We start from the raw sequence: 26,532 nt of genomic DNA on the forward strand, positions 1-26,532 counted from the left end.
CCTATGCATTAAAATTGGCCCAGTATGCATTTCATACACCTGGATGGAGAAAGCCATTGTGAGAGTAAAGTGTATTGCCCAGGAGTGTAACCCAAACCAGGAACACACACCACTCAATCCAGATTCCAGTAAGCGAAACATTTAAGGCCATCACCCATCCTAAAGTAGCTCTGTTTAATTATTACACTTGGTTCCAAATAACTTTTTCTTCCACTACAAGCATACAGCAAACAAGCATGATGAGGTGGAACATCGCCATTCATGCCTTCTTTACTTTGTGTAAAAATGGCACTTTAACACTTACTTCTGTCTCCCAAGAGAGGAGTTGTGGGTTGTGGGTTCAACTGGGAACCCATACACTGCATTGCATCTAAATAATCATTAAAACTGTATGAACTGACCACACCTCTCAGCAGGGAGGTTTTTGTTTATCACACACACCCTACTTACATGAGAGTGTCCACTCCACCCACCAGCATATGGAGGTGGTTTAGAGTTGTGATGGAACTTGTTAAATGTCGTTTAGCATGGTCTAGTTGCTTGATATCTCTTGTTATTTCCTTTACCTGTAAAAATTAATTGTTTAATAATTGCAGACTTACAGATGTACCAGAGATGACACAAATAGGATGAAAACATGGAGACGTAGGCATATTAGGGGACATGGGAAAGGGGGATATGAGGCGAAATGTTCAAAATGTTTGGTAGAAGATGACAGAGACATAAAAATATGACCCTTCTGTTAAATGTACATAGCATTATGGAGGCACAGGGCTTGGCAACTGGACAGTGTGCAGAGAAAACCACTCAATAACCCAAAGGCCATTCTCACTAGCTCTGGACAAAAATTTCAACCCTCACAGTACTTTTATCTGTCACTTGTATTTCCTGCAAAATTTTACTTGCCTTATGCAAGTGAAGGTCAGCTGAGATAAGATAATCTTTATCTATCCACGGTAAAAATTTTGGTAAAGAATCCACTAGCATGACTGCAGACATGGGACATGGAGATGTGGGTGACTAGAAAAATGAGAATGTGGGAAAGTGGGTACAGGAGGATTTGGTTCAGGGTTCAGTTCTATAGAACTAGTAGTACTACATTTACTGGGTTGAGGATAAAAAATATTGAGACGGGTTGGCTTACCATTTGTTCTGATTTGTCTGCCTTTTCTTTAATGTCAATAATTTTGGCAAACAGCTGTTGAATTGCTTGTTTGGCTTCATCAAGAGCCTAGCAACAGAAACAGAATTCCAGATTTAAGTTGGAAATATTGGCATCAAACAGCCTTGATATAAAGTGTGACACTGTTGAGTTGTATTCACAGACTTGAGTTAGAAAAACTGTTCGTTATATGTGCAAGACAAAGTTCTCCTCAACACAACAGTAATCACTGAAAAATCAGTGGCCCTCATATAAATATTTACAGAAGAAAAAGATGACATGTTAAAAAATAAAAATATAGATTGAAAGATACTCAAATATGCAACGATAATATAAAAAACTAAGATAAGATACACACTAAAATATTAAAAAGCAAAGCATTAATTGGATCAAGTCTAACAATTAAAACAAGAAAATTACAACTCTTGTGGCTCTAGATAACTCCCAAGTCTGTGCATACATGTACAGACTTGAGAGTTACCTAGAGCCACACTCTGTAGCGCAATAAACAGTAAGTAGTAAAATGCCAGTGCTACTCAATACTGGCGTTACCGGTACATCCAGAAACTTGGAGAGTTTCAATGTGATGTTAAATGGTCCCATCAGCTAAGGTTGTGTTTTATTAGGGATCAGTTGGAAAAGTGTTTCATTGGGAAACCTCTTGACCATTCCAAATACCTAAACAAGTTGCAGTTCGAATAGTTGAGTCTAATGGAAAATGACCTTGTCAATTTCATCCAGCAACTTTAAAAGTCAGCTCAGTGACACAGGTACTAAAAGTGTAACAAGTACAGATTTATTACAACTTCTTAAGCGGCTACAAGATGAATGATCTGTAGTTATCTGGAAAGTTCTATTCTTCAAAGTGATTGCTTTATTTGATTATTTTAAAGGCCTGCAACAGTTACACATAAAACTTGCTCACTTGTCTTCCTTCATGACCAATGTTAGTCTGCCCTCTAACAACGGTCCTTATTTCTTCATCAAGACCCCTGTTCAAAGTAAAATCAATGCCATAATTTGAAACAAAAACAAAATACATGCATCCAAAAAATTGCTGGTCACTCTACTATAAATATTTTTACCATCGGTTAACATATTCTAAGATAGCAAATGTTAAATCCAAGACTTTGCAAGACAGCAAGAGAAATGCTACTTTCCCGCAAGCCCTAGACTTTCTTAGCCTTGCAAAGAAAATTATAGTAAGAGTCTGCCACTTGACACAACACATACTTATGATCTTACTGTCTCTGATGCATATTAGTCGAATGCTAGTTTACCCCATTAGAACTGTATTTTGTCAGTCTATCTTGTTAACAATTTGCCAGTGTCCATAGAATTTACATCTACGTGGAGTGGGGTAATGTGACAGTAAAAGCATCTGGCCAAGCCCGAGACATGCGTGTATCTGGCAATAACCCTAGCCAGACCCAAACCCAAACCACTCGATTCTGGGTTTAACATACCACCATGGGGCCTTAAGGTCTTAGGAGGTGCGGTGGCCTCATGGTTAGTGCACTTGTCTCCAGATCAAGCAGTCCAGGTTCGAGCCCTGGCTGGGGACTTTGTGTTGTGTTTTACGGCAAAACACTTTATTTTCACAGTACACCTCTCCCCACCCAGGTGTATAAATGGGTACCGGCTAATTTAAAGCTGGGGGTAATCCTGTGATGGACGGGCATCCCATCCAGAAGGGGAGTAGAAATACTCCTAGTTGCTGGTAGGCAGACTTTATGAGGTATTGAGCAGCATCTCTCACTGCCCATTTTTAACCTCTGCAACTAAATTAATTCTCTTCTATAGCACATCCAAGGCAGCTCAACCACAGATTTAGTATAAAATAATCTTATAAAGACTGTGCTTATTTTCAAGGCTGTCTAGAGGTCTAAATACAAAATGTAAGTATTCCACTACAGATCTGCCAATTTTATAATGAATGTTGTTTCTCCGAGAGGAAAAAAGTTGTATATGATTTGTAATTCTTACCTGATTCTTAGCCTCATCTTGCTAACAACATCATCTATATTAGCTAGGGACTGAAATTTAATTAATAAAAAGAAAAATAAATAATTAAAAATAATAAATGACACATCAGTTCATGTGTAGCATGCAAAGTTGATAAGAAAATTGCTACATTGTAACTCACTGTTCCTCATTTACACCATTCAAAAGATTCAGTGCTAACTGCTTTATATGAGGAATGAAATGTTTGATAAAGTAGGAACTATTAATGTGCAAAGGATAAGAGACTAATCCACATTTGTTGTTAAATTTTAGTGAATTTATGTACGCTAAACTTAAATTTCGTTGTGTGACCACGCGATCTGGTCCCAGTCAACGACCCAAACTTCACCCTCGCTCACCATAGAGTCTCCAGTAGCTCAGTGGTTAGAGCGTCCAGCTAGATCACGGAGTGTCATGGGTTCAAATCCCATCTGGACCTGGGAATTTTTTGTGAGTTGATGTGATTTCTGCATTCAGTATTCCTTATAATAAACTTAAATTACTGAATTTAAACAAACCTGTTCAGTGGGAAAGAGTGAATTAATATAGTCCACTGGGTTAAAATCTTTGCCGTCCAAGGGATCATCACTCTTGAAAACCTAATCAAAAAAGATTAACAGAACACAAAAACAGAGACCAGCTTTAAACTCTTTTAACAACCCTTGTTAATTTTCCATAGTTTCGGTTTCAATACCCAAAGAATCCACCACGTAGGGGGTTAGCCTTCGCAGCTTGTTAATTTTGGATTAAACAGCTTTTCCTACATTGGATCACTACTATTGAAGGAGCAACACTTCCAGGTACATGTAGCTAATTGTAAAATGAGTAACTAAAGGTGTATGTAGATGACTGCAACCTTGGCTAGTTACTATTAATACTACAGCTTTCTCCCAGGCCATCACGGTCAAACATTTTGTGACATTACTGAAACGTAGAGCGACTTTATCATTCCTACCACATGACCCTAAAACCATTGACCATGGCAAAATATTGAGGCCTAGAAACTAAAGGCAAACCAGAACAGAAAGTGCAAACTAAAACTGTTCCAATATAAATTGAAGGGATCAGGTTATGTTCAATATACAGAGATGAAAATGAGGGTAAAACTTCTTGAAAGAATTTCCACAACTTCTTGTGACTTACTATTTTAAATCAATTGCCCTTGACTTCAAGGAGCATCAAAAATAAACTTAACTCACACAGCTTGTAATATCAACTACATGTACAAGTATCAGTTTGCAATGTTTCATTGTAAAATATAAAATTTCATTTAGATTCACTACACTATGGGAGGCTCATTACTTAATCCACATTATTTGCTAATTTCAAGAATCACTAAGTAACAACCATGAAATTCTATCAATATTTTCAGAATGCCACACCAACCTACTGTTAAATGCTATTGCAAAACTAAAACCCTATGTGACATCCCAATCCCTAACAAGTATTTATTATGGGCTTATATATCCCTATTTAACTTATGGTTGCATACTGTGGGGTAATAATAAATAGTATTATTAATATTAATAAATATTATTACGAGGCTCCATTGTCACAATTGGTAAGACTACAAAACAAAGCTATTAGAATAATCAACAATGTGCCACTTCGTGATCATATTACTCCCCATTATGTAAACCTTGGTCTTATTAAGCTTCCTGACATTGTTAAACTATATACCTGCCAGTTATTATATGACCACTTAATTGATGAAAAACCATCTAATTACACCTTATCTCTGGTATCTGAGCAACATAACTACGTTACTCGAAGTGCATCCCTACAACACTTAAATCCCAGTTTCTCCAGAATAAATATAAGGAAATTTTGCCCCACTGTTATTGGATGTTACTATTGGAATGACCTTCCTTTATCTATACGTAACTTAGCGACTAGAAAACGTTTTAAAAAAGCACTCTTCCAGTATTATTTTGCTCAGTATTAATTAATTCATACCTCTTCCTCTCCTATGTTAAGTTAACTTTTTTACCCTAATTATTATTGTCAATTAAACAAGGGCATCTAATTAGCTTGCTATATTTTTGCCCTTTCCATTTCTCCTCTTGCTTGTTTACCTTATATTTATCTTTGTAATTTTAGAATGGAATAAATAAATAAAATGAAAATAAAAATGAAACCTACCCTTACCATAACTTTCACTCCTGCAATTCAGCTAACAGTTACCTTTGGCTTATACCTTTGTGCTACACATGCTACTATGGATGTATTCTTGTAGCAACATACCACTCATTCTCTGACTTCAATTTTAATCAGATTATCAATAATGAAGTGTATCTATAATCAGAGTTAACTGGGAGATCTGCTGTTGGCCAGCAGGTGATCGACTTGGGCATGTGTAGTTGAACCATTGCTGTGTAGTTTTGCCCTCATGGTCTTGCTCTGCCTAGCTTTGTCACTTTTGCTTTTGATTTGCCCCCCCCCCCCAACCACCTCTTGGTTCATGGTGGGCCCTGTGCCTAGGTAAGTATGCTTATTCTCCACTGAGAATTCAGTGCAACAGGTGCCATGGGGAGGTTACCCGTCAGAGGTAGGCATGGTTACCCCCTTTATTTGCACTTTGCCCGCACTCGCTTGCTCATTGCTTGCTTTGCTTTCATTTGGCACCTACAGCTGTACCCTCCATTTGAATATTGCTTATCGACAAGTTAACTAGCTATAATTCACCTTAATTAGAAATTATAGTCACAGCAATTAACAGAAGGCATAAGGTATACAAACAATATTTTGTATTATTATTTCTTCACCCATTTGAGAGGACTAATTGAAGGGCAGGCACCCCAGCCCCTCTTTCGCTTAGTCCATCATGCATGATACGAAAGAAAACTGTGAGAGAATAAATGGCCATATGAACTCCTGGGGATGAGAAGCAGGTGAAAGGAGGGACTACCACCTAAGCCAGAGAGTTTGACCTTTCATGGCCGAGCGATTTTTCCAATAAATTTGCAATCTCATTACACATATCCAATAGGATTTGTCATCTTTACATAGAATAGAATAGAAAGCCTTTATTTTAACACGATAAGTTTTAAAAGCTAAAAGCTTGTGGGGTCGTGTCTAAAATAAAAGACCTGATAACTATGTAATAATAAGCAAAAATTAAAAACTACTGACCTTATAAGAACCTGATCTATATTTACAATATTTACACATCATAAAATGTTCAAATATAAATAAAATAATCATCACAATGCCGCACAGTTGAGGCAGACACTACATTGAATTTAAAATCTTTAATCCTGTCATTATCACCTGCTGTTAACAATCCCAGGAGATGTCTTCAATGAAATCGCTTTTCTCTTCAAGTAGCAGGGCAAAACCATGCCATGAGATGTGTATCTTTGTTCGTTAAGCAAAACTGCTTAAGAAGTTTTGAAAAGAAGACGGCAAAGGAGGCATCTTGTAATGATTTTTTTGCTGTGTTTGTAAGTTTAAATTTAAATGTTGTTGCAAAATTTCAAATTTCAGTCATCAAACTGCGGTGCCATGTTTGCTGATAGCAGCAAAATCTTTGAAGTGAATGTTCGGTTTCAATTGAAAGTCTGGTTCAATCTTTCAAATGGAGGGCAGAAAGGCCAAGTTCAGTCAATTCATATTTACGGAATTGTTCTTCAACGATGCTGTTGACCTGGTGTTGAGGGGCAAAAGTACTAACATGCTCTCGTTCGGGGTCCAGGCGAAAAGCTTTGCCAAACAAAACACTTGATAAATTTAACTCTTTCCATAGCCTGCTGGCAGAATCACAAGAACATCACTGCCTGTGAGATGCAATTCCGATGCTTTGATTTGCTCCAGTTCCAAAGCTTTCTATTTTCAGAAAGCGAGATAAACATTCCTGCAAGACATCACACATATCCTGAATGTTGACAAAGTGTTGTCAATGCTCCTAACATAAGCCAATCATATTTTTGCCGTGTGAGAGCAACACATAATTCAAACTCTCTGGCCTAGGCGGTCGGCCCTTCTTTGGTACATGTCTTGCCCCCAGGATTTCACACTGCCATTTTTTCCTTGTGGTTTATTTACAGTTGCAGTCAACAGACTAAGCAAAAGAGGGACTACTTGTATATTCATACCCCTCCCATGGAAGCCTCTCTTTAGTTTGAGATTCCCACCCCTCTGAATATTCTGGTGTTGCTTCCTACTTTCCTGTAAAAATTTTGTTTTTGAAACCCCTCTCCCCATTTGAATTTCTGTTAACCTTCCTAGGGAGGGTATGGATATTTTCTGGAACTGCACATTTCAGCCACAGCTTGGCATTGCTTGGACCAGAGTTTTCCATGCTAGAGAAGAAAAGCGCAACATAAATATTCTATCGTTAGTGACTTGTAAGTCACATGACGTATGGAGATATGACCATGGGCTCAGTTGAGTTGTTAAACTGTAGATCTCATAGATCCATGATCAACAGTTTTAACAGAGTGTTTTATTGCAGAATTGTGGTTTTAAATTGGTGGCAGCAGTGAACAAAACAAACTTTACATCTACCTGTGGTCAATGGAGATATTTTGATGGCTTTTGCAACTGAATATCATCGTTTTGTGTGGTTCTGCGTGGAAATTTGGCAGCTTGTGTGTTTGCTTGCGGGGTTTCATCAGTTTGCAATGGCGGAAAACTCAATTGTGGAGTCAGAATTCAAAAAGATGAGTTGTTCGACGCCAGTTACCCCTTTTAAGCCAGGGAATCCATTTACACCAGAGTCTGATTCAAGTTGCCAATCTCACTCTGCAAACCCATTTGCGCCAGAGAACAAAGTAATTATTCAGCTAATTTTTTTACACACCACCAGGAGTTTATGATACCTGTCAAAAATCCTCCGGATTATGACAGTACTCAGTCGCTACGAGATTATTTGAAACACTTTGAGTGTTGCTCTAATGTTAATGGTTAGAGCAAAGAAGAAGCCGCTGTATACCTGGCCACAAGCCTTCATGGAGAAGCCCAAAAGGTGCTAAAAGGCCTGTGATACCAACTCTCAAAATTACAAGAAGATTGTTGACAGACTGGAGCTTCGGTTAGGAGTTAAAAAACAACACAAGCTGCACCAGCCGCATCTGCATAGTCATCACCAACAGGAAAATGAGAGTGTTCAAGCTCTTGCTGCAAATATCTGGTCTGTGTCCAGTCTAGCTTATCAAGATTTGTCTCCTGGCACTCAGGAAAGATTTGTCATCCAGAATTTCTTTGATGACATCAAAGATCAAGATGACAGGCTTGGATTATGCAGAGATAAACCATGCACCATGGATGAAACACTGTCGTTGGCTTGTGAACTTGAAGCATTTTGTCTCTTGTCTGGGGATTGGCAAGGAAGCTCTCCGAAGGTTTGCTCTGTTGATGAAGTTGAAACAGAGCCTGATTTATTTAAAGCTCAGATGGAAATGTTACGTTCTGACCTTCGAGCGCAACAACATCAGGAGACTCAGCAAGATGCTCTTCAACAATTAGTTCAGCAGATACGACGGCTCTCCTAGTCAAGGTCTCTGAACACCTCTGAAAACCAGCAACGCCCACCTGCTCCACTATATTTCAGTCGAAATGCTCCATGCTGGGATTGCAAAGAATTTGGCCATTACCGTTGTAACTGCCCCGCATGCAAGTCAGCTGACCACAATAAACTGGACTAGGGAAACGGCAGCAGGGTGCCACCCAAGGGCCAGGGGGATGCCTGAGTGAGAGTGATGCTGGCCCCACTGCTGAACATGATGTGAACAATGCTATTCCACAGCCATTGTCAAAGCAGGATATGGGTTGTCATGATGTGCCCATGGAAAGGTCACAAGTTAGTAACAAATTACGAGGCCTTCATTTGCCAGGCTTTGTTGGCGGAACTCATGTTACGGGGTTGATAGACACTGGTGCTGCTCAGTCTATTTTGTCATTCAAGATTTATAATTCTTTACCTGCCAGTGTCAAGTTTAGTTTAAGTTCAGCCAATTCTGCGATTGCTCTTGCTGATGGTCAGCTAGCGAAAACACATGGTCTGAGACATGTTGTAGTGTGGCTGGGTACTAAAGAGTTTGAAATGCATGTAACTGTGGCTGAGGTTGAGGATGAGGGCATTCTTGGTATGGACTTCCTGTCACAAGCTGATTCGCACATTGACATTGCAAAAATACCAAGTGTGGATTAATGGAAAAGTGTTTGACTGTAAGTTCTGATTTCAAGAACCAGCCCCTCAGTTTGTGATGCATGGTGTGACGGTCAACAATAATTTATTATTGAACCTAACACTGAGGTGATTGTCCCAGTCACTGTTCACAAATGTTCTACTAACTTAAATCCAAAGGCATCTCAATTGGGCATGCGATTGTTAGAGCCTTGCCTTAGTTCACATTTGCAACAAAAAGGCCTCTATGTTGCAAGGACTCTGGTGGATGTAAAAGAGGACAGGGTGGTTCCCTTACATGTTTTCAATGATTCTGATGAAGTTTACAACTTGGCTGCCCAGGCTAAAAGACTGTGGTTGCCCTAGCTAAGGGAATCAAGAGACCATTGTGGGCCAAGCCAGAGTAATCAATCAACATGTATCACACAAAACCATTGAAAGGACTCTACCAGAATCCCTACAGGAACTTTTACAAAGGAGCACTGAGTACTTGACTGACAGTAAAACTGAGAGACTGCAAGAGTTACCGTACAATTACCAACATGTGTTCTCCCTTTCTGATGGGGACCTAGGCACCACACATATGATCCAGCACAGAATTGAAACAAGCAATGTGCCCCCTATCCAACAACAGCCCTGGTACACCTCTCCATGGAAACATGGTGAAATCACGCAACAAGTAACTGACCTATTGCAGCAAGGGAAGGTGAAAGAATCATCAAGCCCTTGGTCCTCCCCAGTTGTGCTGGTGACCAAAAAAGATGGCACCCAGAGGCTGCGCATTGACTATCGCCAGTTAAATGCAGCTATGGTAAAGGTTGCTTTTTGCTTGCCGTGCGCTGACAACTCACTGGCTGCTTTAAGTGGGCCACGATGGTTTTCCACCTTGGATCTTGCTTCCGGTTACTGGCAAGTGGCAATGGACACGAACACCCAAGAAATGGCAACATTTGTACAGCTTGTACGAATGGAATGTGATTCCATTCAGCTTTTGTAAGGCACCGAGCACATTTACCAGATTGATGGAACTTGTCTTGAAGGGCTTTCATTGGAATATCTGCTTGATTCACCTTGATGATGTGATTGTCATGGGGTGCACATTTGAGGAAGAGTTAGGGCTTGTTTACAAGGTGGGAGGGTTACCCTAGCAAGTGGTTTAACCCTAGCTGGAACACAAAAGATACCCCGCATTTACGAGCAAAATTGCCCAGGTAGTAACCCTAGCTACCTTGTAAACACAACGAAGTAAAAAAGAGGAAATGTGTGAGTGCTAGGGTAACCTGCTTGCTAAGGTAACCCTCCCTCCTTGTAAACAGGCCCTTAGAGCAGCTGAAACAGGTGTTTGAGCGACTGGCCTGGGCAGCACTGAAGCTTAAGCCAAAAAAGTATTTTCTCTTCCAGAAATGGGTTTCATACCTGGGACATATGGTCACAGAAGGTATCAGGTATCAAAAGCTTCCTTGGACTTGCCTCTTATTACTGCCGGTTCGACCACTGTACAAGTTAACAGAAACAAAGACAGCATTTGCTTGGAAAGGAGAATGTCAGCAGGCCTTTGACAGCCTGAAGGGTTCACTTACATCCACTAGGGTCCTGGCCTACCCGACCAGAGAGGGGAAGTTTGCGCTAGACACTGACGCATCAGACCATGGAATTGGTGCAGTGCTATCACAGCTTCAAGATGGGATGGAAAGACCTATTGCATTTGCAAGTCGACCATTGTTGAAGTCTGAAAGGAACTATCATGCGATTCATCTGAGCTCTTGACAATTGTTGAGTTGGTGAAGCAACATTAGCATTACCTGATTCTGCATTCAAACTGATCACGCCACATGCGTTCTGTCATTAAAGCTAAGGATCCAGAAGGACAACTGGCATGTTGGATTGAATTCTTAACGGGACACTGTCACAATATATTTGCTTAAAACTGTTATAAATTCACAAACTAGTCCCTAAATTTCTGTAATAAGAACTTAATTAGCTCTAACTAAATGATTAAAAGTAATTTCTTGAAGAAAGTTCACACTGCAGCAACATTCTTGCAACATTTCAACAATTTTCGAGCCAAACATGAACATTTGAAAAACTGACATCCTGATGCTTTTTCAAAAATCCATATCACAATCCATTTCCATCCTCGCCATTGTTAGCAATCTTCACTTCCTAGTGGGTTTTAATCATTTGTCAAATACTGCTCTACAAAATAAAACCATTATTGTTCAGCTTCAAATGATCGATACATGTTTTTGAGATTTCCAAAATCATGCTAAAAATGGTGACAATGTCCCTTTAAGTACTTTTGACTTTGATATCTAGTATTGACCAGGACAACGACACCAGAATGCTGATGCACTTTCCGGCCAACCCTGTGATGAATTCTGTAAGTGGTGTAAGGGTTGGAAATTTCAGAGACAAGTGTCTCTTGTTCATGTGGGTGTCCAAACTCCAATGCATGCCCCTAGCCAGGACACTGAGCAAACAGTTAACTGTCAAGGTGATGTTGGTGATCCTTGTGCAACAATCAAGTTAGAACCAAAATGGACATACAACTCTTGAGGAAGCAGCAGGAAGCAGATGCTGATCTCAAGGTCATTATTGGATAGAAGAAAGCCAGTGGAAGAAAGCCATTCTAGGAGGATATGTCGCCTCAGAGTAGTGCTGTAAAGACCTTATGGTCACAGTGGGGCTGGCTGCTCTTCAGGAACAGTGTGCTTTAATGCAAATGGGAAAATGACATGAGATCAGATAACCAACCAGGTTGTTCTTCCTGACACTCTCCAACAGACTGCCTTTGAAGCTCATCATAGTCACATGACTGCAAGTCATCATGGTGTACAAAAGACCATAAGTGCTCTTCAATCTTGTTATCATTGGCCAGGATTTACATCAGCAGTTCATGGATTAGTCCCCAGTTGCCATATCTGTGGATCAAAGAAAACGTGGGGGAAGAAACATCATGCTCCTTTAAAACAGTATGTGGTAGGAGCTCCCATGGGATGGATTGCGATTGACATTCTTGGCCACTGCCAGAAACTCCACAGGTGGAGCGTTTCAACATTGAAATATTGTGTTGAAAGATTAAGGTACACCAAAGGATCTTCATCTTTCAGCTTACATGATGGCTATCAGGATGCTGTTCATGAGTCAACAGGGGTTAGGCCTTATCTCTTAATGCTGGGCAGAGAGTTGGAAGTTCCTTTGGATGCCATAACCAAGGCACCTCCTGATGCACCACCACTCAAGACAGACTAAACCCAAGCTGTTCAAAAGAGATTGGCCAGTGCAAACGATTAGGCTAGATGCCAGTTGAACAATGCAGCCATACGCCAGAAGTGGAACTATGACAAACGGCTTGCTGGTAGACCATTTACTATTCATTTGGTAATCCTGTTTGGCTGCACAATGTTTGGAGAAAGAAAGGGAGAAATGTCAAACTTGGCTGCCCGTGGGAGGGACCTTATCTGATATCAGTGCTGTCCGATATAGTGTACCGAATCCAGAAGAGCAGGAAGGCCAAGCCGAAGGTCATTCATTCAGACCAATTAAAGCCTGGCACTGGAGAGATGGATTCCTAAAAGGCAGATGCAGTTATCGAAACCAAGAGAGGAGGAGAGAAAGGCATCAGACGTAGATTGTCCAGTGTTTTGTCGAAGATGGAGAGTCAGCTCCAATCATGGGAGAGAGGGAGTTGAGCTTGTCAAGGCAGAGTGGATGGTGGGAGAAGAGGATGAACTCAGAATGCTGATTGCATTGGGGCAGATAACAGCAACCAACCTGATAATGTGAGGGAACCTGAACCTTGCACAGAATTGTCAACTTCAAGTGCAGATGACCATAACCCAGAGGACGTCAACAGTGAAACAGTGGAATTGACTGTACAAGTCATACCTGAAACAGATTCTAGTGTTCGTGGGAGACTGTCAAGGCAGCTAAAGCCACCAAGGCAGTACGCAACTTGGGTGGCTGGTTAACCTGATCGCTCAGTGATTTAAACATGAAATGTTTAAAGACTCATTGAAACTAACATACAGGCGAGGCAATTACACAAGTTTACACGTTTAAATGTTGCTTGTTTCCAGGAACTGTGGACATTGTCATGTTTATTCAGGAACAGTCCTTAGAGAATCAGTCTGTTGTGTCAAATTATAGTTGTTTTAAGTTCACTCTGAAGTGATTTACACATAACAAAACAACTGGGACAATGCTCATTAAAGGGGGGAGTAGTGTAGCGTGGGGCGATTGCCCACAGGTACTCCCTTAGTGAATTGTAAGTCACGTGACGTATAGTGATATAGCCATGTGCTCAGTTAAGTTGTTAAACTGTAGATTTCATATGTCTGTGATTAAAAGTTTTAACACCATGTTGTTTTATTGCAGAATTGTGGCATTACAATATAAATGACCAATATCTCTTTTCTTCCACAACAAAAACTCTTTACAAGCTACATGTGCACTTTTTATTATAAAGTTCTTGTTATTAAGATCAACTGTAAGTTAAAAATCATCAATTCTATTTAAATGTAAATACTTTCATTCTTATTAATGCATATTAACAATTTTATGTTTGTAAAAAAATAAATTGAATGTTTCTTGAAAAAGTCCATTACGAAGGTTCAAGTTTATACATATAAAGCTTTTATATGTCTACATGTCTCTATGTATGTAATTTAATGCAATTCTTTTTGAAAAAATAATTATAACTGACCAGCTGATGCTCAGTACTAACTTGAACTGTAAAAATAAATAAAGCTTATTTGTTGGTTAACAGAATACCTTCCGGCATTTTGTATTCAGTAAGCCAAAGTTTTACAAAGCTAACATCTGACCTGACTTACCCTACGAGCAGTTCGTTTCTTCTAGGCCGAACGAGAGAGATTCTATCTCGTTCGCCGTAGGAGAAACCAACTGCTTGCGGGGCAGATCTGACGGTAGTTAAAAGGCTCAGTTAAATGATTATTAAATTACTTCAGGCTTGTACTTAACTAAAATACACACACTCGCTGAATTTTTAATACCTGAGATATCGCCTCTTCAACTTCAGGTGAGTAGAATATAGGTTTAGACAAGCTCTCTTCCAAGAAATCATCTTCGACTTCGGCCGCCATCTTGGACCTTGACTCGCTAATGGTGAAAGCCGCTGAGACTGTCACCACTTGGCTCGGTTACAAAGGGATCTTGGCATTCGTTGTTTTCAGGTCGTCTAACGCTTTTGTCTCGCAAAAACTGTATTCCTCGCAGCCAGACTTGGATATTTTCTCCGCAAGTAATGTGGAAGGTTAGTTCAAGTTCGCTAGCTTTGTTTATGGATTGTTATGTTGGCTAGATCGTAATAAGCCGCCCCATTGCGTTACATAATTATCTACATCTTCCGATTTAGAATGCGACAGTGTCAGGAAGCTTGTCTGACTGAAATTCGAGCTATTTTTTTACGTGTTTTTTGTTAGTTTTCCTGGTTTCCAAGGCCTGGATTTGAGTATCGTTAAGATGTTGTAGTAGAAGTGTATCGTTAATATTTTTGTCTCCACTGGTGTTCTTTTACCCATCTCCAATGTCTGAAATTGTGATTCGTGCGCGTTTTGTGATTCCAGACAGGTTTTACACACGCTTTGTCTGGATCCATGACAGTATTTGAGCTTGTTGCGTTTTTTTCATTTTGTTTTGTAAACAATTTCTAGGATACTTTAAAACGAAACGATCACGTTCCTCGTGGTTGTTTTCCACCTACCCACGTTTTTTATATCGGGGAAAAAAGGGTCACCATGAACTTAATTCATGTCAAGTCAGACAATTTGTCTGAAACAATATGTGAATTAGATATCAGGTACATGCATCGCAAATTATGCATGCGTGGCCATCAGTTGAAAGACCTGAGGTCTAAGCATGTGGCATATTATCATAACAGTTAACACAAGGACTTTTTGATTGAAGCAAATTTATTTTTTAACTTGTTTGGACTTGTACCCCCCCAAAATTTGTTATATTCCGTCAGAAGCATTTGGCAAAAATCTGGTTGTTCAGTCAGCGAATACACGTCTATCAGTATCAAGGACTTTCGAGTTCTCAGATCATGATATTCTATGCTATATCTTTTATCAAATGAAGCGAAACAAAGCATGACTGTGTTTACAAAGCCTCATCTCCAACTCCTAACCACCTTACAGGAAATACATGTATGTTTTATAACCAAAAATTTATTGTGTTAATTATGTAACTGAATATGTAAAAACCTTTTTGCCTGCAGCTGAGTTAATGATGAAACAACAGACGACAGAAAAACACCAAATTATTGTTTAAGTCACGAAATTTTCTGACCTGTTGATTGAAGCTACTAAGTTGTTTACGTATCTGAAGAGATACTGTGGACTTGTGTTTTACTTATTTATTTTTTTTTTTATTGTATTTTTATATATTTATTCAGTCAATCATTCATTCATTGATTTATTTATTCAATTATTCATCCATTCACTTTTTTATTTATTTATTTATTTATTTATTTTTTCATTTATTCATTCATTCAATCATATTGCTTTGAGGTACAAATTTTGAAGATAGAACAAGAGAGTTACTCGCATTTCACAAAACGATCATCGGACTATATAAATTAGAGGTACACTACTAATATAAACTTGAAAATTCGGCAGGGCAGTTGGAGCGATCCTCCATCTGAATTGCTTTAAAGATTAATTATCATGCCAGGGCATTAACTGTGCTTATACATGGTAATTCATGCAGATTGCTTGTTAAGAAGATTAAGCTTGTTAGCAGTTGGGACAAACCCATGTTTCAGCGAGAAGGGATTTCGTTGCTTGAATTTTAATGCTGCCATTGCACTTAAGTTTTCAGATGCCCTTTTTGTCATAGTTTGCAGGGATAAATAATTACCACATGATTATTTCATGCATGGCATCATCTCAATGACGAATATTTTACAAGAAAACTACCGCTAAACTTTGGAAACTGATTATCCAAATGCTGTTTATCACCAGCAAAAAGAAAAACCAAACAAACACACAAACAAACAAAACTTTCCAACCAAATTTACACCATTAACCCCAAGCTGGATAGTAGACAAATACTGCACTCCTGCATTCCAGTTCAGCTGCCATAGCCACGCATGAATATGAAATACCTGTTATTGATTATTTAACAATTATGCAACTAGCCGGTGGTAATGGATTGGTTGCCTAAAGGAAAAAGGAAAGTGTGAAGAACAAAGAACACATGGAGAACTTGTGCTTAACAAAATATAATATTTTTTATTCGAGTCGTAAGTAAGTAGCACTTAAGTAAGAAAGAAACTTTATTTAGGTGTCTGCCTGCCAAATTTGAGATCCATAGATAGATCTAATATTCAAGCTACTTTCATGATCTACTAGTTTTTTTTACAGAGCAGCTATAGGCAGGCTGTTACCAAGAATGTATGTGTGTGGGCACTTTGAGGATAATTCTAACTTTCTCAGATAATTCTTATCTAAACCAAACACAATTTTGCAGTGTTAGCAATGTCAGTCATACAGGGCATACTTTCCACCAATTATCAGTGAAATCAAAAGGTCTAATATTTGAGCTGTATAAATAATTTTATTGTTTTCTTATAATGTTATTTATTTTTATGGCTTGTGTGTATTCATCATAATTTATTTTCTACCAACAATTTGAAGAATTTCAACATTTTTGTGGCCACTTCTTTTAATCACCTCTTAACTCAAGCGGCTGAAACAAAAAGGCAGCTTGTTGACCATTTCTCTCATTCCTTGGAGCCACTTCAAATTCTCTACAATGCCCAGGTTTTCTTGTGCTAACAGTGTCTCTCCACAACTACAAGTTAATTCTTCCCAGTGGAGTACATGTTTTTAGCCAAGTAGTTCAGACAACCAGAGTTTATGTCCTAGTAAAGGACAAGGGTTTATTTTCTACTCCCCTGTGGATAGAATGTTAGTCCATTGCAGGTTTACTCCCAGCATTATTCACCAGTACCACCTTACACACCAGAGTGGAGGGAGAATAGTCTCTTGCCTTGCCTTAAAACATAACACATCATTGACCCCATCTACAGCTCGAACCTGGGCCACTTGATCCAGAGTCCTGTTCAGCAACCAATTATTAGGTCACCATACGTCCCACTTCCTATGGAATGAGAAGTTCAGCTTTATTTGTTTTCTTTGGTATTGCTGTACAGCTGTTATAATATCACAGACAGTAGAGTTTACATCATCTTTATTTTCTGCCAGGATGGACTACTTGGAGTGTAATTTTGGACCCTCTTGCACTTGTGATCATCGTTCAACCTTAGTCCATGGGACAACACCTAGCTTTTCATCACCAGACAGCAGAGGCTGCGATGTGATGACTCGTTCATCCCAGTATAGCAAGAAAGAACTCAGTGACAGTATGATACCAAAGAGGGCAAGAAGTGAAGGTTCGTTGATCAGTTGAATTTGGCAAAGTTCTTTCCATTGCCTAGTAATCAGAAAATCTTTGAAGTTCTGTTTGATAATTATCTCAAGGGATGCAGCTCACAGGCGGTTTCTAGCCAAATTCCCCAGCTGAAAGAGAGCTCATCACCGGCTAACATTTCACTAAAAAAATAAACCAGGGTATTGTGGAAGGTGCAAAGGCAACAGCTAAGCTGGCTAAGCCAGTTAATGAGCCTGATTTATTCTTCCTAGTCATACATGTACCTCTGCATGACCCAGAGTAAATAAAACCACAGGCAGTCCAAGCTCTCTCTATGAACCACACAAGCAACACAATATGGCATCGAATTATAAGGGTTTATATGGGATTTTCTACAAGATATCCTTGGAGGTAGTTAAAAGTGAAAATTCTCGATAAAAATGGCTTACCTTGTTCCATACATGTGTTGTTTGCTCCTGGTGTGGTTATTTTACCGATTAAACTTGATTTAAGCGACTTTTTTGAATTCCGATTTTCCCTTTATAAAGAGAGGACAAGGCGAAACACCTCAGTCGGAACAGCCTGCTGAACGAAGTCAAAAATCCCAGGCTAAAATGTGGCCACGGCCACAAATCCACCGCAGAATTCAAGGGCAAAGGTTGATCTTTCATTTCAATCCTCTAGCCACACAATTGCAGCCCTGCGAGCGACGCCAGGCGGCTCTTCGTGTCCCCAGTGAAATGATAAAACTATGGAAGAGCTCCGTGTCGTTTGATCAGCGACATAACGACCGTTGAAATCGGCTTGGTAACCTCGTCATGTTAGCAAACCAAGACTCGCGGGGGTACTAGACCGCAATTTGTCAAATTTGTCAAACGTAAGATCAACGGCAAAAGCTCCGTAAACTGAGATCATTTTTGAAGTGGAAGTCATGGTAAGTTTTCACGTTTACGCACCTTTGAATTACTTGGTCCTCGCCTCACCAATTTAACTTCATCTCCCGATAATTCGTTCAGAATTCTCCCGAGCAAAAGAGAGTTCAATTTGCTTACGGCAATTTCTTTCTCTTCGTATGCTCTAGACAAAATTTTGCTGGCTTCCATTACAGTTTCCTCACAATATTCGTAATTCCACAATACCCTAAGAGAAGCAAATTTAGTTTATCAGCTCGGGAATATTTTATACAAACAAATCAAAGGTGCATAAACGAGAAAACTTACTACCACTTCCACTTCAAAAATGACTGTATCTCCTCAGTTTCTACGGAGCTTTCGCCGTTGATCTTAAGTTTCTTTGGTTTTGACGCCATTTTGCAAAAGCGTTCTGTATGATTTTTATTTTGCATTGTAAATTCGACCTGAGGGGATTACAAGAAGTTTAGTTGACAAATTGCGGTCTAGTACCCCCGTGAGTCTTGGTTTGCCAACATGACGAGGTTACCAAGCCGATTTCAACGGTCGCTGGGTCGCGAATCAAACGGCACGGAGCTCTTCCATAGTTTTATCGTTTCACTGGAGACACGAAGAGCCGCCTGGCATCGCTCGCAGGGCTGCAATTGTGTGGCTAGAGGATTGAAATGAAAGATCAACCTTTGCCCTTGAATTCTGCGGTAGATTTATGGCCGTGGGTACATTTTAGCCTGGGATTTTTGACTTCGTTTGGCAGGCTGTACCGACTGAGGTGTTTCGCCTTGTCCTCTCTTTATAGAGGGAAAATTGGAATTCAGAAAAGTCGCTTAAATCAAGTTCAATTGGTAAAATAACCACACCAGGAGCAAACAACACACATCTGGAATAAGGTCAGCCATTTTTATTGAGAATCTTCACTTTTAACTACCTCCATGGATATCTTGTAGAAAATCCCATATAAACTCTTATAATTCGATGCCGTGTTGTGTTGCTTGTGTGGTTCATAGAGAGAGCTTGGGCTGCCTGTGATAAAACTGAAGTCTGTGTTGGAGTCTAGTGGACCATCAGGCTGGCACCTACCGGTAACTCTGCCCTCTGAAAATCATGTACTTTCTGTTTTAGGTAGCAGAGCTGGAGCCTTTGATTGCAGAATGTGCGAAAGGGTGTACCAAACTGAGGAAGAGTTGGAGAAACATCTGCTCAATCATGCTGAACATCGCCCTTACAAATGCCCTCAATGCAACAAAGGATTCAAACAACCCTGCCATCTTAATCAACATCTGCGAACGCACACAGATGAACGACCATTCCCTTGTGAGGTGTGCCGCAAATCCTTCAAGCAAGCTTGCCAGCTCAAACAACACATGAGGCTTCACACAGGAGAGAAGCCATACCACTGTTCGCAGTGCAGTCGCTCATTCAAGCAAGCTAGCCAATTAAACCAGCATGTCCGCCTCCACACTGGTGAGAAGCCCTACAAGTGCAGCCACTGCGACAAGACATTCACCCAGGCCAGTCAGCTCCGCTCACACAAGAAGACACACGATCCCAAACCAGAAAGGAAAGCCATGTCAAGGAAACCGAAGTCTTTGCCACGGGGAGGGGTGGTTTTACCTGCTTTCACCACAAAAGTTTCTACGCAATCCATGGTATATCCTCAAAAACAACCCAGCTTCAGCCCTCCCTTGAAAATGGATCATCCAACATTTGGTGGTAATTTCAAACCTCCACTCCCATATGGTGCTGCAGGCGCAAGTTTACAGGTATGTCACATGCGAGAAATCCCGGTTTCCACTATACCACATGACTTCACAGTTGGGTAGACTGCAATAGGCTTCTTTCAATGGACGTACTGTATTTTAGTGGTTCCAGGCAAATAATGTAATAATTGCAGGGCTCTATTCTACATGTGCACGTACGTTTTGCCATGCTTGTTTGCTGCAGGTATCTCTCTCAGCCTTTGGTAATGAGTTAGTTAACTGTTAGGCAACTGTTAGCACTTTTACTAACAGTACTTGTAGAATTCAGCCTTGAATACAGTAACCATAATTATTGTAAGTTGTTATTATTAAATGATAAATTATTGCAGCTGTATGACTCATTTTAGAAGTCTCATAGCCAGGAATAAGAATGGGCACGCGAGCATTTATGATACTGTTTGAAGGGACAGGGAATGTATGGTATAAACAGTGACACCTAAGGCCAAACAATGGACTACCATTGCAATATTAGGTTATTCGAACTTTCAAACGCTATTGACAGAGGTGCAGATTGTTGATAGTCTTAGTGAGAACTGTAAGCATTGAAGTTGAAGTAATATATCAAACAAAAAAGACAGTCTTTCACCACATTTCCAGACACCACAAAGAGAGTTGAAAATATGACGCACAGCGGATTATTTTTGACGAGCTTTTGATGAACAATGTCTTGAGTGTTTGATATATATCTTCTCAATCAAAACAGAGGAAAAAATCTTAAAAATCTCTGCTCATTAAGATCAGATATCTGTTTAAACGCTCTGAATTATTAATGAGTTTGAGAAGTCTGAAGAATACATTATTGAACTGGGTGATGAACAACTATAACCATGAATTTCCAGCATAGTAAAAATCCCTTGTCACCCCAGAGCAGAATTATAAATGCTCACACACCCATTTTTGTACCAGGTTTTTCTAAATGAGTTATGGTAATGAAATTACCATGTAAAGCTTTTTTTGTATGTGTCGTGAATAATTATCCTTAAATATACAGTATTCCTTTAGTGCACGGTAGCTAGTGTGATGTGCAGCAGTTTTGAACAAAATATCACACCGAAAGAGAGGGTTGGTTGGTTGGAGACACTTTGAAGGAAGAGATTTAAAGGTGAGCTTCCATTAACAGCCTGCCATTTACAGTTTACTCTGTAAACCAATCTTCTTATTTCCCGTTTGAGCGTAAGGCAAAGCCTGTTACTTAAAACACTGTTATTAGTTTCTGAGCCATTGTACTTGTACAAGATGCAGACCTGTTCTAGAGTGCTTAATCTTGTTATGTTGAAGCATAGCTTCAAGTCTCAATTGTGGACATACATTGTGTATGGTACATGTCAGTTATTTTATGGTGCGCAGAATTGAACATTCATTAGATAATTAATTTATTTCAGTATTTGCTGTTAAGGGTAACTGATAGAAGATAGTTATCAAGAGTTAAATATAGAGTACTATAATTTAGAACAATTGTAATATTTCGCGTTATTTTGTTATTATAGTAACATTTGTCAGAGTATTTAAATAGAAAATGTAGACCATTTAATATTTTATTTTGTACATTGTCCCAGCTGTTACAGATCAATGCTTATGTGAATACAGCAATGAGTAATCATTACCAATTCATGAATTGCAAGTGATAGCCCATTGCAAAAAGACACTCAAGTACAGGTTATAAACACACTGTTAATTAATTTATTATTAAAAGTCAGCTGTTCAGATGAAGATCACCAAATTGTTAGCAAAGGTTAGGGTGACAGCTCTTGAAATGCTGACAAATTTTAAGGGAGTCTCTATGGATTGTATCAACATGTTTCCAAACCATACATCAATTAAAATGCTTTGTGGGTGATTAAATTATTCTTTTTGCCAGCTTGCTTTTTCATATTTCAGCTCAAGACTCTGACTCAAACTTGGTTGGGTTTCTGGTCTTAGGGTAAAATGCATGTTACATGTAATGCTTTTAAAACATTTTTATCTAGTTGATTTGACATACTTGTCCCCATTCATCTGTTTTCTTGCAATGGACTATGATTGTGCAATTGATGATTCAATAATTAATATTACATGTAATTATTACTCATTGATTTATAACGACATTGATAAATTGTTGCTGGATGGTATTACTTTGTAGGTATTTCAAGAGCTAATAAATAGTAAATTAATCATTGTTAATAGTAAATTATTATTTTGAATGTACAAAATACTTTTGCTATGTCTGGAGACAATAAATTCCATGTGGAGCAGGAACATACATCAATTAAGTAACAAGGAAGAAAACATACTAGCGTCCTTTTCTGTGTAAGCATTAGCTAGTAGCATGGTTACCATGCATGTTAATATTAATAGAAGTCCATATTCGTCACTATGAGAGACACGTACTTGCCTTCTATGCAGACTTTCTTTAGGCTCATCTGCATCGGAGGCTCATGAAGGTACATTTCTGTAGAAAGCTATTTCATTAGAAATTAGGGAGGTTACAGTGTGACTGCTCCAACCAAGGCCACCCTAGCAAATTCTCGGAAAATTGACCAGTAATGTTTGAGTATTAAAACAATAAAAATGGTTCCAAAATCATCTCCTTTATTGTTCTGCCCAGCTTGGTTGGAGTGATAACTTGTCAAAATTATTAATATTAATTGAACATCCAAGGTCTTCATTCAGCAATTTTCTAATTTTGTCTGTTGACCTTGTTTGGAGTAGTCACACTGTAAAACTTGTTATGGAAAGGTCTCATTTTTTGGGAATGAAGAATAACTTAAAATTAATAGTGTACAAGTTTCCAAGTGCAGCTTTGGTATAAGAGAAAATTGGTTCAATCTACGAGTGAAATCAAAGTATTTCTGAATTTTCCTATGGGTTGCCAGTACATGTAGGAAAAAAAAGGTACTAGATTTTTTTTTCTCCTCTGCTAATAATAAGTACAGTTCTGTAGTTTTTCATAATCTGAATTCCCTGATGGATATGTATGGGACAAAATTTGTTTTTTGTGTGAACTAACCGTAGCCTGTGAAAGCAGTTGGTTTTTTTTCATATCATCATGAAACAACAAGTAAAAAACAACAACTAGGAAAAATCCAGCTGCTTCTGCAGACAAAACTGCAAAATATTGTAAGCTGCATGTGCAGTGTCATGAGGTACATCCTTTATCTACCAAGCAGCTTTTGTTGCTATTATCAAGTCATAAGTTTGAGAATTTGATCTGCCTTGATCTGTCATGTGACCTTGACAGACCTTCCCTCACACCCTCCCCACCCCACCCCCCCCCCCCCACTTCCTCAAAGAAATGGTCCTGGAATTAAATGGATACCAGAAATGGAAAGAGTTTGATAAAGATAGTAAAATAGCTTATTATGAGACCGTTGATGTTTGGTGGCAAGACATTTTGGCAGATTAAACAAAAAATGTAAGACTTGCATACTGGATTACAGAAGCAACATGTATCATCCAGCAACTTTCATCTTAGCATGACATCTAACACATAAGCATCTATGATCTCAAAGTTAGCTATTTCACTAATTCCAGCACTCCCTTTCCATTTTTAGATTCCATTTTGTACTGCAGCCATTTTTTCTAATGAACAAGTGTTAGAAAAAAAATCCTATCACGTTCCTTGTAGCCAATTTAGGTCAATGGCACCATTCTGGATTCCTTGTGGAAAACTTGAAGTTTTTTTAAGCAATTTAAAACTCATGGCACTTGCACTTTCAGGTTTTTGAGTGGCCTTTGCATTCACCCTGTCTTAACTTTACCTAAACTACAAAACCACACAAAGCAATGGCTGGTCTTCTTTGCAAATGTTGTTTAGATTACCCTGCAACGTTTCCTCTGCTAATTAAAATGACAGAAGCTTTGTGTGACAAGCTAAGTAACAGATGCAAAGAGGACTAGTGCAAGGCATGCTGGGATCTCCGTGACAACATTGCCTAACATTTTGTTATTGTGGTTGCTTTAATAGAGGAATAAAGGTTCTAATTAAAGTGAATTCCTTTGGAACTAGTGTTTGAAGTAAATACAATAGAATCTTGATAACTAGAACCCAGGATTGAAGATAATATCCTCGGAGTGGGGACTCTCCTATGAAAAGGAGAGGGGTGCTCATTTGAAATGCTGAAAAGAACCGCTAATAGGTACCAAGGTCCTGTTTTGTGGGTGTGGCTTGAAACTTTTATCACCCCTAAGAGGTACCTATTCTCAAATAACACATCAAATGGCATTGACTTTTTTCAGCTTAATACCCTAGAAAAGGTACCACGAAAGCTCCCACTGGGGATCTTCTTAGGCTGAACACCCTAAGAGATATCAAATCTGTTTTTTAAACCCTAAAAGGTATGACAAGCACCCTTGTCCTTGTCATATGAGAGTCCCACCGGGGAGGGGGGTGGGTAATATTCTAATAATTCATACTTGTCAGCTCGATGAGCTCCGAGGATTGCAATGTTTTGATGAACCAAAATATTAGGAAAGATTGTGATGCCATATTTAGTGTACTGTAGTGTTCAGATGAGGGGTATTTAGTTTGGTACATGGAGTGCTAATAGTACTACGATAGTTATCACACACTGGATGACTCAAATTCTCAATAGCTCAAACTGTTTCACTCCCCCTGCGGATTCAAGCTTTTAGGATTCTACTGTATTAACATTACAAAAGATTATTAGTCCTTTATATTGTTTTTGAACTTTCTGCACGGTAACTTACAGCATGTTAAAATCAAGGTTACTGTTAATTAACAAAGCCCTTTCACCCCCAGAGGCAGGTCTCAGGTTTATTAAGATGGCTCAAACACTTGTGGCTGTGGACAAATTAAATCTCTTGTGACTGTTCAGTGGCATCTTTTGAGCAGTATAATGACACTCTAGGTGCTGTTAAGTCAGTTGACAAACTTAAGTGTGTGACCATTAAATTGTAAGCTATTGATCAGTACTTTCACATGGTACTGTTTATTTTTGTGTTATTTTTTCCAAATTTCTTTGCATGCGAAAAACTGTGAGTGACCTTTTTAAATGAAACTTGTCGGGCAGTACTTTTATCTCCACATGTTTAACACTTTGTTTATGGTTTTTTTTAATATTTTACTATTAAAATGAAGTTGTTTGATTTTCTGTTTTTGGTTTTGGTTTTTTTCGTTATTATTATTATTTTTATTAATATTTTATTTTGTTTTTTTTCCCCTGGGATTCAGCACTCCTGGAGGTGAAAGGGTTATAGCACATTGTTTCTAGTTTGGAGACCTTAAAGAAACAGATTATTCAAAGAAATTCAGAAAATTTCTTTTTTGCACCGCTAAATAATTTACCCTAAGTTTTGCTAAGAGTTTGTTTAAGACTCCTCTAACTTTAGTTTTGATCTTGTTTATTAAATGAGCAAACAATGCTTTTAAAACCTTTTGAATTTTGGCTAGTACATGTATGTGGGGCAATTATTGGATATACATTTAAATTATTATTTTGTTTGACCAAGAGAGATATAGGTGTGTTTGCTGAGAAAGTAAGATAGATATTTATTTTTGGTTCGCCATTAGACGGAGATATTGACTTCCGAGAAAACATGCAAATAACTGTAATTTGATAACAAGGTTTAGCATTGTCATCACCACTGAGTTTCTTAATAGTGTAATAGAATTGTGTGAAAGTATTTGTAACTGATGATTGAACTTATTGAAGATTAAACATTGGCCTCTCATGGCCTACTCTTGGATACTACCACAAAACTTAATGATGTGATTCTCTCTTATTCTTCATCTTCTTTAATTCCCAGGGAGGGGGACAAAGTTTCACATGGGGAGCCTTCACCCCAAGTTCCAACCCCTTACCCTTTTGTATACCATTTTGACAGAAGGTATTCCTTTCGTACAGCTTTAAGGTACCTCTTTCACATACTTTCATAACTGGCCCATATTATAAATAAGTTGCCAAAAAAGTAAATCTCCCAGTCATTTTCATGTAGTGCCTAATAAATGAACTGATACAGCCATAAGGTGCTTCTGTTCAAAATATTTTAATTAAATGCCCTGTAAAATGACTAAATGACAGATTTCCCTATTCTTTCATACACCAAAACTTGTAAAATCCCTGCCCTTTTATATACCTGAAGCCTGAAAAGGTACCCCCTGGCCTACTAGTATAGACATAAGGATCATAAGTGCTAAAGGCATCCGCGGTCGATACTCTCGATCGATACCCTCAA

General features: G+C 38.8%; 2 protein-coding genes across 2 annotated transcripts in view; one reads left to right on the top strand and one right to left on the bottom strand.

Annotated features, from left to right (window-relative positions):
• LOC145463481 (vacuolar protein sorting-associated protein 53 homolog) overlaps nt 1-14,424 on the bottom strand; it is a 53,338-nt gene extending 38,914 nt beyond the window's left edge. The window contains exons 1-6 of the mRNA XM_081447232.1: nt 14,309-14,424; nt 3,685-3,765; nt 3,149-3,198; nt 2,088-2,154; nt 1,145-1,231; nt 451-566 (exon numbers count right to left, since the gene is read on the bottom strand). Of these exons, the coding sequence (XP_081303358.1) occupies nt 451-566; nt 1,145-1,231; nt 2,088-2,154; nt 3,149-3,198; nt 3,685-3,765; nt 14,309-14,398 (491 nt within the window). The 5' untranslated portion in view covers nt 14,399-14,424. The remainder of the gene's footprint in view (nt 1-450; nt 567-1,144; nt 1,232-2,087; nt 2,155-3,148; nt 3,199-3,684; nt 3,766-14,308) is intronic.
• Nucleotides 14,425-14,479: 55 nt separating this feature from the next.
• On the top strand, nt 14,480-26,061 carry LOC145463485 (uncharacterized). Its single transcript, XM_081447235.1, has 3 exons — nt 14,480-14,568; nt 17,525-17,712; nt 19,721-26,061. The coding sequence occupies exons 2-3, from the start codon at nt 17,526-17,528 to the stop codon at nt 20,419-20,421; spliced, it is 888 nt and encodes a 295-aa protein (XP_081303361.1). The 5' UTR covers nt 14,480-14,568; nt 17,525; the 3' UTR covers nt 20,422-26,061.
• The last annotated feature ends 471 nt before the right edge of the window (nt 26,062-26,532 follow it).

The sequence above is a fragment of the Orbicella franksi genome, chromosome 12 (assembly GCF_964199315.1).
Source record: "Orbicella franksi chromosome 12, jaOrbFran1.1, whole genome shotgun sequence".
Taxonomy (NCBI): Eukaryota; Metazoa; Cnidaria; class Anthozoa; order Scleractinia; family Merulinidae; genus Orbicella; species Orbicella franksi.